Genomic DNA, 15,298 nt, shown 5'->3' on the forward strand with positions numbered 1-15,298 from the left:
CAGGACCACTAAACTTAGGTAATAATGAATTTAGAAAACTCATGAACCACGAAGTAAGAACTTCTGAAAGAAGAAGACATCGTCAGATTTATCAAGGCACAGAGACTCAGATGGATGGGACATATAGAAAGGAGGAATCCAGAAGCCGTTATCAAGAAAATTTCCAAATGGAGACTTATATCAGGCAGACCACGAGGAAGACCCAAAACTAGATGGGAGAACCAGATAGTGGAGGACCGTAAGAAGATGGGAGTCAGAGAATGGGCAACCAGAAGCAAAAACAGGAACGAATGGAGGGAAATTGTAGAAGATGCCAAGTCACACAACCAATTGTAAAACCAAAATGTTAATGGGGAAGAGCCCAAAGAGGGCGGCAATCACTCCGCTAGGAGTGTAGATGCCATGATGATGAAACATATGAAAGCCCTAAGGGTCAAATCTGGGGAATACTGTGCTCTAACAATTCAACCTTTAGTTTATGGATTTTAGTCATTAAAAGGGCTTCGTTTTTCACGATTTTTTTCCTTAAGGTGGTCTAAAAGGTTACAATAATATTCAGAATTACGAGTTGGGACACGAACTCGTTTCGGAAGAAGCAGGTTCACACTCATCTCCTTCGTCTTTAACCTCCGGTTTGAGATCCATATGTCATGATAGGAAAGCAATGGTTAAAATTTTTGCTCCGCAAGTATTGAGGTATTCTGCAGTTCTTAAGTATCCAACTGAGATTTCCAAATCCTGGGGTGGTATTTTTGAATTCACTCGAGCACATTTCGCATACGAAATTAGAACAAATATTCGCTCGAATCCAGTTTCTTGTATTTTCGAATACTTCGTGTACTAATTGTTTCGTATACGACGACTCGAATGGGTCTATGCGCTGTTTCACATTATAAGAATTTAAACGTGCGAGGGTTAGAACGCACGACGACATTCCAATGGTGGCTCATGTAATCATATGGAGCCTTTCTCACTAGCACTAGACGGTGGTTGGAACGTTCGGTAAAGTCGCAGTGTTTATGTCGTCCCTCGCTTACAACAACAGACGGCAGCCGTGCCGTCTTTAGGCACCCAGTAGCATAGGAAACGTAATCCATTCTTTCATATGATACTGTCGTTCAGTCGCACGAAGGTAGTTTCTTTGGTTGTTTGCTACATTATTTTCATTTACACTTTGTAGGTGCATATATTTTATATTATGATGTCTCAGATTGATAGTGAAATATTAATAACATTAATTGAAGCGAGACCTGTTCTTTGTGACAAAACAATAGAAATATATAAAGATATAAACTTGACGGGAAATGCCTGGAATGGTCTATGCCGTGCACTTAACAGTGAATTTGACGAATTAGGTGATAAAGAAAAAAACACATTTTATAAGTACAGCAAAATTAATTATATGTTACTGATAACAACAGTAAGTAAAACTGCTAAGTATATTATAATAAACTTTATTTTACATAGTTGCAATTAACGTTGAGTATAGAGGGTGTTCCATTAATATGTGATATGTGTGAATATAAAAATATATATAAATCGTATCTTTAGCGTTAATAGAGTGGACTCGATGAATTCGGTTCCTCTTATTTCTCTTTCTTCGACGATAAAGTAACCACAACGCTATAATTTGATTTCGCTCCATATAATATAACAATACCTTTTATTCTACGAAATTATATTCAGTTTATAGAGTAAACGACTTGGTGAAGACTGGAGTAGGGCGGCGGTCACGTCTCGTGTGAAGTTATCTAAAAACAACATTTAAAACGAGGGGAACAACATTTAAAAATGAGTGGATGACCGAGGGTCTTTTAAATTCTGTACATGAAAAACATAGATTGTAATGTTGTTCTGAAGCTGTTTCCTTGTGGAATTTTTATAATAAACTGTTCTAAATGGGAAATAAGCCACAATTTAACTAAAAAAATAATTTTATTAACGTTTCGACGCCCAAATCGGATGTCGAAACGTTAATAAAATAATTTTTTTAGTTCAATTGTGGCTTATTTCCCATTTAGAATATAAAAACGATTATAAAAACAAATTAAGACTTCATTAAAAACATATGATATAATAACTGACAAAATAGAAATTGCAAATGAATTAAATACGCATTACAGTACATTAGGACAAAAATATGGACAAAAAATACCCATTTGTAATGATACATCGTAATGGTACATATCAGACATCGTATCATGTACCTACCTCAGCCACAAAGTGTAAATAAAAATAATATACCAAACAACACAGCAAAATATCTTCGTGCGACTCAATTCTTATTGTGTGAAAAGGACATGTGCGTCAAAACTACCGCACGAGAAAACCCTCGCACGTTCAAAATTCTTATAATGTGAAACAGTCCTATATACCATTCGAATTTTGATGCTCGTATACGAATTAAAGTAATAATTGTCATTATTTGACATGTACGTCAGATAAGATCTCAGTTGATAGTTTTTAATCGTTGTTGTATACCTACAATACTTTTACATTGAACTTTTTAACATTGGATCTTCTTCTTCTTTGTGTGCCGTGCTTGTTTTCAAACGTTGGCTATCGTCGTATTACGGAAGCTTAACATTGGATGCGCCTCAATCAATTCGCTTAACTCTTTTTTTTGTTCCTCCGATACTGAACCACTATATTTCGTGCCTTTTTTTGCTCTTTTCAGCCAATTTACAAGAAACAAATTGTTTTGAATGACAAAATTACCATAAAATAGGTTAAGTAAAACTGTCAATTATTCTTCTTTTTTTTTCTTGTTTGAGTTTTGGTTGTTCGAATTTGCAGTGTTGCAAATTCTTCTCGTACACGTACAATCCAACAGATGAGTCTTGACGGGTGACCTTGAGCGGAAATACACAATACGAGAAGGTCACCCGCCAGGTCTCGTTTGTCGGATAGTATATAATTTCAAATGACATTCAAAAATACATATTTGGATCTTTATACGAATTTTTTCATTCTAGTTAACTCGTATACGAAAAAAATCGATTGAATTCGAAAATACGACCCCTGCTCATGTCAATCTTACATCTCGCTGCCATTTATAGCGTGTGATTGTCACTGTTTTTGATTTTATCATATTAATTTTTAGGCCAGATCATATATCATAGTTTAGGCAGGATCATATATTTACAATGAAGCAAATAATAGAAAAATATCAGCAACAGGAGAAAAAAATGTATATGGCTTACATAGATCTTAAAAAGGCTTTTGACACGGTACCAAGACAAAAATTATGGGAAATATTAGAAAAGAGAGGTATACGTAACAAAATGATAAGGGTAATTAAGAACATTTACAACAACAATGTGAATAATATCATCAGCCAAAACAGAACATCTAAATCATTTACTGCGAACGAGGGACTAAGACAAGGAGGAGGATTAAGTCCAACACTGTTTATAATTTACATAGATGAGATAATTAAAGAATGTAAAGTAAAAGTGAAAAAAATGAATATGGGTTATAGAAATTTAAGAAGAGTAGACATTTCAGAAGGAGCATTCGCCGATGACGTCGTCATATTGGCCGAAAATGAGAAACAACTACAAAGAAATTTAGAAATATGGAATGAAACGCTAAAAAAATATGGAATGACAATTAATAAAACAAAAGTTATGGTCATGGGGGAAAAGGAAGAAGAAGAAAAGATAAACATAAAAATAGAAGAAGTAAATATAGAACAAGCACGAACATTCCAATACTTAGGAGTAGAATTAGAAGACAACGGAAGACAGGAAACAGAAATTAATAATTGAATTCAAAAAACAATGAACCTATACCATGCAATGAGCAATAAATTCATAAATAAAAAAGAAATAACACGAAAAACAAAAATTAATGTAAAAGATGGCTTTGCTTGTTTTTGATTCAGAGGGATGCACAATCGCCGGACAGCTGTTTCCACCGTTTCAGGCTTTTTCAACAGCGCTAGCGTGCACTCCTCTGAATCGAAAAACTGCTCAACCATCAATTAGGGAATCCAACGATCTGTCAAACTATTCCAATATGTCTGGCGGCTGGCATGAATACATTGAAGGCATATGATAGTATAGTGTTATTTTAGTATTTTAAAGTAATTTTCATATTTTATGTCCGTGTCAATATTACTAAATACTTCTGTGACATAGTAAAAAATATTGCTTACGTCAATAAACTTTAATAAGTAGTTAAAAAGTTTTAATTAAGTAATTTGGAAGATTGAAGAAAGCTAGGTTAACAAATTTTATGTTTTATAAGTTTAATAAAAAATAATATTGAGCATCCCTAAAATTAGATTTTAGGTAAAATCATCGGGGTAATATATATTTTATTATTTTAGGTACCTAGTAATACCACATTGTATCTTAAATTTGAAATTTTAATTTAAATAAAGTATCCAATAAAATCGCTTGTGTGCAGTATTGCCAGAGAAATTTTTGTAAATGCACCGGAATGACTGGAATAGTGACACAAAGTACTAAACCAACACATTTTGTACAAAAACTTAAAAAAAACGTCGTTTAATATTATTTGAAGCAAAGGACCAGGCAACACTCCTTATGGAAAAGTGGTCCCGGTCAAATTTGATGAAAGTTTGGTCAATGATACTTCTTGATGTGTAGATTAAAAAAGTCCATGGCACCTGGGTCTGAATAACTACTATTCTCGAGTTACAGCCTTCTGAAGTTATTGGCTTCGGGTGCTCGGTTTACGTTAAGTGCACTAATTTACGGTCAAGTGAACGAAAATATTTCTTATTAGAAGAAGAGAACCTCATGTTCTTCATACATACTTGCGTGTTGTATATGAATTCGTGGTCAAAAATAGTTGGATCGTATTTTAGTCTTCAAAAAACCTCCGAGAAGTCTTCAGAACACTAAAGAAGTGCGGTATAAAAGGTGCTGCTAGATCGATATAAGCATTATCATGTTTTCATGAATGCTTCTCAGTTATGGAATACCAGCAAAACTACAGTTCCGCCTTATCTTTAGAAAACTACTGAACAGTGGCGGATTAGGGCGGATGGGGGTAATTCCACTCGTAACATGTTCCAGAATAATTAAAGAAAAAATTGTTGAAACATAAAAAATACATTAGTTGACATGAAACTTGTCCCGCATATCAGATATAAGACAGGTAGAGAACATGGACTTGATTTCAATACAAAAAAAAAACAAAGTAAATGGTAGTTTGTAAATGCTAAATATTAATTACAATTGTCTATGGAAAAAACGGGTTTAAATCATCTTCGACTATTCGTATGTTAACATTTTGCTGATTTCGGTTAGATGCATCATACGTCGTGTTAACTAACGACCTATCAAGATACTTAACATTGGGTTGATGTCTTGCAAAGCCTAAAAACCATATAAGACACTGGTGATATGAGCACAAGTACCTACCTACAGTTCTCGCACCAGATTGACAGGTACAGTAGTACCCGTTAATCGGTTCTTCTACAGGCTCATCTTCATCATTAGCTTCATCAACCGTATAGGAAATGAATACTTGGTGTTTTGTAGCTTGCCGAAACCTAGAAAATATTCGAACTCTTATGAATCCCGGCTTATCCATATTCTCATCAATTTGAAACTCTTCGTCATTTTCTCTTATTATTTTATCTTGTACGTAAGATGGTGCCAGTTTAATTTGATATATCCCAATCGTAAGGTCTTTTAGGTAGTCTGAGTCGAAAACAGGAAAGTTAGCAAAATCATGATTATGAAGCCTTCTCCATTGACCATTTCTTCTATATGATTATACCTAAGTATGAATATTATAGTTGTTATAAAAATAACCCTACAAAATTATTCTCCATAATATTTTGTATTAAAAAGCTCATCATCATTGGCTGTAGAACCCCTGGTGGACCTCGGTCTGTTCGAGAATCAGCTTCCATTCCATTCTATCCTCCGCCTTGGTTTTCCAATTTCGTACTCTTAACACCCGTAACTCATCTTCTCTGGTCCTTAAATCGTAGTCTGGGCCATGGGCGCCCATGCCCATGGGCAGGGGGGCCGTGACCCCCCTGGCTTTTCGGGTGCTTTGAATTATATTGGTTATTCAAAGTATACAAAATATAATGTGCAACATCTTCACGTTTGCCACTCCCCTAAAAATTTTTATATGGGCGCCCGTGCTCTGGTCTTACGTCTTTTCGTCACACTATCCGCTCTTTGGTTATAAATGTGTTTTGATGGCTCCATCTCGTTCATTTTCGTTAAATAAAGTTATTTCATTAATTCTGGAACATGTTACCGGTGGAATTACCCCTATCCCTCCTAGATCCGCCACTGTTCAGTAGTTTTCTAAAGATAAAGCCGAACTGCATTTTGCTGATATTGCATAACTGAGAAGCATTCATGAAATCATGATAATGCTTATATCGATCTAGCAGCACATTTTATACCGCACTTCTTTAGTTTTCTGAAGACTTTTCGGAGGTTTTCTGAAGACTGAAATACGATCCAACTATTTTTGACCACAAATTCATATACAACACGCAAGTATGTATGAAGAACATGAGTTTCTCTTCTTCTAATAATTAATATTTTCGTTCACTTAACCGTAAATTAGTGCACTTAACGTAAACCGAGCACCCGAAGCCAATAACTTCAGAAGGCTGTAACTCGAGAATAGTAGTTATTCAGACCCAGGTGCCATGGACTTTTTTAATCTACACATCAAGAAGTATCATTGACCAAACTTTCATCAAATTTGACCGGGACCACTTTTCCATAAGGAGTGTTGCCTGGTCCTTTCTTATGTCACAAAATTTTATGTTTTTACTTTAGGAGACTTTAGTATCGAAAGTTTGGTTGTTAATTGTATCAAATTGGTACAATTGTAACAACTCTGGCAACGCTGAATTGCCTGCCAGTCGTCCTGTCATTAAAAATCACGTGGTTTGGATTGCCTAATTTAAGGGGAATTTGAAAGGTCATTCAAATTCCCATTGCGACGCGATCCAGCGACATCTCTTAACAAATTGAAGTGTCTCAGATGCAGAATTCACCATTAAAAATGGTAAATAGTTATTTAAATCTGAGATTTTTCGTGTTGAAAGTTCTTTCTGGTACATCCTTAATCTGCGACTTTAACAATTTATAAGACCGTTATATTCGCCATTAAAAATGGTAAATAGTTATTTAAATCTGAGACTTTTCGTGTTGAAAGTTTTTTCTGGTACATCTTTAATCTGCGATTTTAACAATTTATAAGACAGCAGACGACGAATATAGTAAACAAAAAAAACAAAAAGCAAAAAAAAACAAAACGAAAAGTCTCAGATTTAAATAACTATTTGATTCCCATTTCAGAGGCCAACGAGTAAAGTACTCCTCGCTTATCGTCTCTGCTAATAGTGTTTCATATAAAAACTAGTTAGTTAATGTGCTGTGTTTACCAACAAAAATACTGGTAAGGCGATTTTTAATTAACAGCAAATATCGACATACTTACTGGCCATACATATTTAATATTTTGGCATCCAGAATATTAAAATCAAATTATGGCATCAACATCATCTCAAACATCATCACAAACAGTACAACCCAGCTTCGCTGCAGTAACAAAAATCACACCAAGAAAACCTACAACAGCAATATCATGTCCCAGTAGAAGTTTCGCCATCGTTATGCACGCTCTTCCTGACGTCGTGCTATTTGATTACATCAAGGCAATCGGCGAAATTGTTACCCCTAAAGAAATAACCTTTGCTTCACGAATTTCTAACCAGCGTATATGCATATATCTTTCTTCTTTATCCGTAGTGGATAATCTTCTGCAAAATTATCCGACCATTACTGTTAGAAATCAAACAGTATCTATTCGCAGACTTATTACACCTGCAAAGAGGCTACTACTGTCCAACGTGAGCCCTTCGATCCCGAATTCACTCATAGAGCAAGCACTTAAAGACGAACTTTGATTACAACTTGCTTCTCCTATCTCTTTTATCCGATGCGGCTCACCTGAGGACGAATACGCTCACATTTTCAGTTTTCGACGCTCTATCTATATTATACCGGATAAAGAAAACTTTGAATTAAATACCTCAATTTTAATATCGCATGAAAATACCAATAATAGAATCTTTATCACTTCGGATAAACTTGAATGTTTCTTATGTAAACAATCTGGACACACTGCAGACTCCTGTTCTAACCCTCAAGAAATATCTACCAATCTTTCTCAAAATACAACTTCTAGCCTAATCCCATTTGAACCTCCTTCTACTATGTCTCCTCCTTCCTCCTCCTCAAAAGAAGAAATCAATCCAACTAATAACGACTTAATAATTCCAAATGAACAGTCTCTAATGTCAGTGTCACCTTCAAATACTTGCATCAAAAGAACTTATTTTACCGACACAAGTCTCGAATCACCCACTTTATCGGTTACTGATAACCCCCCAGACTTAAACCCTATAAATGATAAATCTACCACAGCCTTTGCAACTCCTAAAACAGCTCCTAAAAAGAAATTAAAAACTGATGACAAAGAACTTGGTAAAATTACTCCCTCTGCTCAATCAACTATTGAACAATTAATTAGTGCTAATCCAGAGAAATTTTCGTTGACAGCATTACAGCTTATTGCCTTCCTGTAGAATTCCTTTGGTAGCAGTGATCCTCTCAAAGAAGCTCATAACTTTACCACCAACATTAAGTCTCTTTTAGAAGACCTTACACAAATATATCAAACTGTATCTGATAGATCGCTTAAAAATCGAATTACAAGATTATCTAAAGCTTAAGATCACATTAAATCCCGTAGACGCTGACGAAGTTGCAAGCCTTTCATCCAATAATTCATGTACCTCCAACACCAATGATACCGATCTTTTCTAAAAATAAAAAAAATATCTTTTCACTATTTTACAATGGAATTGCGACGGATATTATCCGCGCCTTGAACACATACAATATCTTACATCAATTTACCATCCAGATTTTATTTGTCTACAAGAGACTAATTTTACTACAAATTCTCTAACTACTCTTCAACAGCCTATCGAACTCTGTAAAATTTCTCCTTGGTGTAGTATTCACACTGGCGAACTGGTAGCTATCTTGTGTGCTTTCAAACATGCTCAAAAATATCCAAACACACACATAGCCATATGTACTGATTCACTTTCATCTATACACTCCATCAATACTATAACCACCAACCATCCTCTTGTCCAAGATATTCATGACATTTATCAGCTTCTTATAAATCAAAATACAAAAGTCACTTTATTATGGGTACCATCCCATGTTGGCATTAGTCGTAACGAAAAAGCCGATTGCCTTGCCAAAAAAGATGCATCATCGATGGATACCATACTTAATGTACAAATCTGCAATGATCTAAAAGCCAGACTGAAGAAGCACACTCTATCCACCTGGCAAATTCACTGGAATAAAATTACTTCAGTGCTGCATGAAATTAAGCCCTCAGTGAACCTATATACCTGCCCTAGTTTATCTCGGAAAAACATGGCAATCGTAAGAAGACTGCGTATAGGACATATCCGTCTAACACATGGCTATTTGATGACATCATCTCCACTACCAAAATGTCAACACTGCAATACTACTCTCCGGATCAGACATATACTTAGTGACTGTCCTTTTTATGCCAAAGAACGCCAACAGCTTGGTATTAGTCCTAACTTCAAAGATGTCCTCAACAGTATAGACCAAATCAACAAGGTTATCAAATTCCTCGAGAAGAATCAACTGTTAAACAAAATATAATTATTGTTAACTGGAGGATATGTAGGTTAAAAGGAATAATGTGTTAACAACTTTAGAAAGGTTACTTTTGTATAAGGGCTTCCCCTTTAACGGGAGTACCTATCTAATAATAAACGAACTCTTCCATGCATTATTTACGATTCAAATTTACACGAAGTATTTACTATACTTCATGAGTAATTAAATTTTTCGCCAAATTGAAAAAAATATTGGTTATTTTTCAAGAAAAATAATTTAAAGCTTTATGTAACTTTATATTTATTAATCCTAAAATTAACGGGTAAAATCACTAGTATATATTGGGTATTAAATTGGGTATATATTATATATATTAAATTATAGGCATAAGATATATATTAAATAAAATTAAATCTAATCGAATTGAATCGAACCGAATATAATCGAATCTATAAGAAGTACTCACTTCTGTCGGCACTCCGCAAGTGCTATGCTCTATTTTTTTCCACAGCACACTACTTTCTTCCACTTTGATTTCCGGAACTTCGTTTACCGGTGACAGCATCAGTTATGTTTAAAATTTACACGTTTCTTAAAATATCTCGAGATAGAAAAAAGATATCGACATGCAGTTTTCGCTATTCTGTTGCTAATTTGGTCTAATTTTGTAATACAGGATTAAAAATGCATACTTGTATTTAATATTTTCCAAAGAAAACTAGATTTCTGAAAAAATTTAAATAGCGCCTCCTAGCTGGCAGATTACTTATTAGGCTATTTCGAAATTATAACTACTACATTAACGAAAAAGAGCTGTTTTCAACGAGACCAAGTTTGCAAAAATCTATTTAGCAGAACCGGACTTACAGCCATTTTTTCATAACAAGGTTCCCACTCACCCCCACCTCTTATTTGCAAAGGTAGACTTAAACTTGTGAAATCAAATATGCGCAGAATTTTATGAAGAATACTATCTAATTTCCACTGAGCTTTCATAAGGCAAATTTTGTAAAAATTTTATTTTTAAATTTTTTATATTCAGTTACGCCCTCTAGCGGTGGACTTACAATTATGAAAATAATTTCCAGGCTTTTCCCGTGGCAACTTTTGTTATAAAATTTTTTTCCCCAAAGCTGTACTATAAACGGTTCCTGAGATATGGCCGAGAGCCATTCTTATTGGGACACCCGGTACACAGTTCTCTGTTAGGGATTGTATTTACCGGTACACTGTCATAGGCTTTCCTCAAATCTATAAATACTAGATGTAGTTGACTCCCATATGCTAGTGATTTTTCAAGTATGAAGTAGAGATGGTATTTGAAGAAAAATAATTGCATTTTTATATTGTATTGTTACTTAAGGGGGGGGGGGGTATGGTTTGAAATATTTAATTTTTTTATTATTTCAAATAAAAGTGCATACTTCCAAGAATACTCTCTGAAAATTTCAAAATAATCGGAGTAAAATTACCAGAGATACAGGGTGTTGAATATCCCTACCCTCGACTCGCGTTGCCGCGACTTCGCGCCAGCACGCTTGAGCATAGTGAGAAACGTTAAACAACTGTTCGCCTTATCTTTTGTAGATTACTCCTCGATTTAAAAAACATATTCCAATGTGCATCACTTTACGATTTGGCAGACAAATAAGAAGATGAAGATGCAGTTGTCAAAACTTTAAACGCATTTTTCTCAAAACTGCTTTTTCAAATGCGGTGGACATTGTAACTGAAAAACTACTGGGCCGATCTACCTGATATTTTGCACATATTTTCTTTAGACATTTCATGAGGTAACAACGTCGAGATATTTTACTTTTTTTGCTTATTTGTTGTTCAACAATAACAAGTCTGTTGATTTTCGCAAAATTTTTACCAAAAATTTCATTTTTTTGATTTCTGAGTGATACCAAAAATTCAAAAATCATTAAAAATAAAAAAACTCGACGTTGTGACCTCGTGAAACTCATAAGCTTATTAAATCTTTTTGAATTTTTTGTTTCGTATGATCGAGTGACGAGTTCTGATGTCCACCGCAGAATCCATTCTTTTGTGAGCTGTCTGTCAAAATTTGTCACCAATGGCTTATTTTCCAATATTTTGGATTGGATTTTTTTCTAAGCATTCTTTGAATTGTACTTAATGTGCTTATTTAATTTAAAAATAAAATATTTGTACCATAGCTTCGAAAAAAATTCACAAAAATGTACTTGATACGTTGATTTCAAACCATACCCCCTCCTTAATAGTATTTATAGTTAATTTTATTTGCAGGTGGTGTTTGTTTCCAACGCATACTCCAAAAGAAATTCTAAAGGTAACACTTCAAGCTGGTGGAAAGCAGCGTGACGAAGCAATCACGTGGTTTGACTTAATATATCCAAAAACGCAAAAGCCAACTTGGCCACAAAACTGTAAACCAGTCGAAATCTTACAAGGTCCTGGTGAAACTGTTTTTGTTCCAGGTGGATGGTGGCACGTAGTATTAAATCTAGACACAACTATAGCTGTGACTCAAAATTTCTGTAGTCGAACAAATTTCCCAGTCGTGTGGCATAAAACCGCTAGAGGAAGACCCAAATTATCTCAAAAGTGGCTAAAGACATTGACCGAGAAGGAGCCAAATCTTGCTGCTTTGGCTATTAGGATTAATTTAGAGAAACCCTCTGGGATAGCCTCGGATAGTTCCAGTAACTCATCTTCTAGCTCCAGCTCGGAATCGGACAGTTCTAATTCTGATGATGAGGACAGCGGCCAAGAATCGATTTCAGCGAAGAAGAAGAAGAGAAAATCGGATATTGACAATGAGAACAATCGAAAAGTTTGTCCTAAACTGGTTAGTAAGATATCATTTATATATCAATTTTGTTTAAAACCTATATAATAATAATATATGAATACGTAAAAGTTATTGGAAAAGCAACGGTATTCGATCACCAATAATGATTGAGAGTAAGGTGTGGAATAACTTAATAATGTGAACTGTAATTTTGTGCGTATGGTGGATGAATAGATTTATTTTCAAGTGGCATATGGGCAGTTCCCTTGCAACATGTTATCTTTCCTGTTTCAGGTAGATCATTGGTACAAGGTACAGCAGGGACCCACAGATACATCCCTGCGGATTGCCTGATTGTTGCTGATAGTAAGTTCTGTGTTATGTTTTGTAAAGTGTAGTTTGGGTCAGAGATGTATGTTTTAAATATATAGACGTTGCATAATACGTTTACTTTTCAATTAATAAATATATTATACACTCACCGGCACAAAAAACGGAGCACTTGCATTTTTGAAATAAGAACTTAAAATTTTAATTCTCTTTAAACTTTTATTATTATAACGTAAACACATATACAAAACAAACTGTTTTAAATAATTTCTAGTAAAAATTTAACTTTTGAACAAATAACTGTTTCAGTAGATAACAATTTAAAAATTAAGGAAAAACACGTAAGTAAATGTAACAAAATGACGCTCAATTAATGAAAACTTAAATCATGTGTCCGGACAAACTGATTTTAATAATGAATGTTTCCTCCACCTACCCGAATTATTGCCTGAATTCTCCTTTGCATGCCTAAAATCAAATGAGAAATGTCCTGTTGAGGAATAAATTCCCATTCCTTTAAAAGGGCTTCTTGTAACTGATTTAAGGTTAAAGGGACAGGAACACGACTTCGTATCCTTCGCCCAAGCATGTCTCAAACATGTTCGATTGGGTTTGACTCAATGTTTGCCAATTCATTACAGGAATGTTTACTTCATTTAAAAACTGTTGAGTGATTCTCGTACTGTGAAGCTTGGCATTATTATGCATCCGAACAAAGTCATTTCCAACAAATCCAGCATAAGGCACAACAAAATCTTGGAGAATTTCATCAATGTACCTGAAGACTGTTATGGAGCCTCTCGGAACGATGTTTTCTGTACATGCCTCTAGAGAAATTCCAGCCCACACCATAATTGAGCCCCCTTGATAGCCTACACTAGGACTGAAGGTACATTCTGCAAAACTCTTATGTGGTCTTCGCCATACTCTCTCACGGCCATCTGGAGATCGCAAGGTAAACCTAGACTCATTGGTAAATAAAACGTGCCTCTATGGTAGTTGGGGTAGTTACCCCCGAGGAGGGGGTTGATTTGTAAAACACTATTTACCAGACATATATTTATTTGCCAACACTAAACACGCCAGTAACGAGTTGGTGGACAAAGCCTATATTCTAACTACATTGATGTCGAAATAATGAATGATCTCTGCTTTACTTTCTCCGTATCTATAAATAAACTCGTTGTTGTTTTGTTATGATTGACGACACCGTTGTGACCGTGAAATACTCATAATATCAAAATCGCTGACTTGGGTGTTCTCGAAACGAGTGGCCTACATTGCGAAATCAATGTCACCCATTTATTTACTATAAACAGTACTTGTAGATAATGTTTGTGTAAGACCTTTAAAAATTAAATCGATATGGATTACTCTTATTTCTTTTGACGCTAATATAAATCCTGTATACCTCCAGTTATTTACAGTAAAATGAGCATGGTTTCTGGCCAACTGAAGCCGCGCAACTCGACGGCGCCTGAGAAGTTGTAGGCCTGTTGCAGGTCTGCGGCTGCTTAAATTTGCTTCTCCAAGCCTTCGTGTAATTTTTCGTTCACTTACATTAGTATTCCGGACGTACTGAGGTTGATGTCGGATTTGTACAGCCGTTACACGACGATCTAATAGACTTTGTAAGTGGATGAAGCGATCATCACGAGCACTAGTTCTTCGTTGTAGACCGGTTCCAGGTCGTCTAGTGTAAGCTCCGGTTGTCAAGAAAAGTGCAAAAATACGGTGCACAGTACTATTATACAGGGTGTAACAAAAATCCAGGTCATAAATTAAATCACATATTCTGGGACCAAAAATAGTTTGAATGAACCTAACTTACCTTAGTACAAATATGCACATAAAAAAAGTTACAGCCCTTTGAAGTTACAAAATGAAAATCGATTCTTTTCGAATATATCGAAAACTATTAGAGATTTTTTATTGAAAATGGACATGTGTGAGACATTCTTATGGCAGGAACATCAAATTATAGTGAAATTTGTGCACCCCGTAAAAATTTTTTTGGGGTTTTGTTCCTTTAAGGTCCCCCCCCCCCAACTTTTGTGTACGTCTTAATTAAATTATTATTGTGGTACCATTAGTTATATTAAATGTTTTTAAAACTTTTTGCCTCTTAGTATTTTTTCGATAAGGCAGTTTTTATCTAGTTGAGGCTTATTTTTTAATATGTTTACATAAAAAATTTATGGGGGGTTTGTTCTTTTAAACCCCCCAAATGTTTGTTTACGTTCCAATTAAAATATTACTACGGTGCCATTTAGGTAAACACAGTGTTTTTAAAACTTCTTGCCTCTTTGTATTTTTTCGAGAAGGCACCTTTTATCGAGATGTGGCTTCTTTTTTAATATGGTTCAGAGCATACCTGAACCAATGTAAATCATACATAAATTTTCATATAATTACCAAGTCTTCATAATCGTACTTAACCTTAGGCAGGCCGCACATCAAAGAAACATGAAACGTAAATTACGTTTCATGG

At 34.9% G+C, this 15,298-nt stretch overlaps 1 protein-coding gene across 2 annotated transcripts in view; it reads left to right on the forward strand.

The window, feature by feature from the left end:
* LOC114334523 (bifunctional arginine demethylase and lysyl-hydroxylase PSR) overlaps positions 1-15,298 on the forward strand; it is a 61,649-nt gene that overhangs the window by 22,518 nt on the left and 23,833 nt on the right. Inside the window, exons 4-5 of one of the 2 annotated variants that reach the window (XM_028284584.2) lie at positions 11,973-12,534; positions 12,772-12,843. In XM_028284584.2, the coding sequence (XP_028140385.1) occupies positions 11,973-12,534; positions 12,772-12,831 (622 nt within the window). In that variant the 3' untranslated portion in view covers positions 12,832-12,843. The remainder of the gene's footprint in view (positions 1-11,972; positions 12,535-12,771; positions 12,844-15,298) is intronic. The other variant, XM_028284583.2, reaches the window with a different exon arrangement.

This window comes from Diabrotica virgifera, chromosome 10 (assembly GCF_917563875.1).
Source record: "Diabrotica virgifera virgifera chromosome 10, PGI_DIABVI_V3a".
In the NCBI taxonomy this organism is placed as follows: Eukaryota; Metazoa; Arthropoda; class Insecta; order Coleoptera; family Chrysomelidae; genus Diabrotica; species Diabrotica virgifera.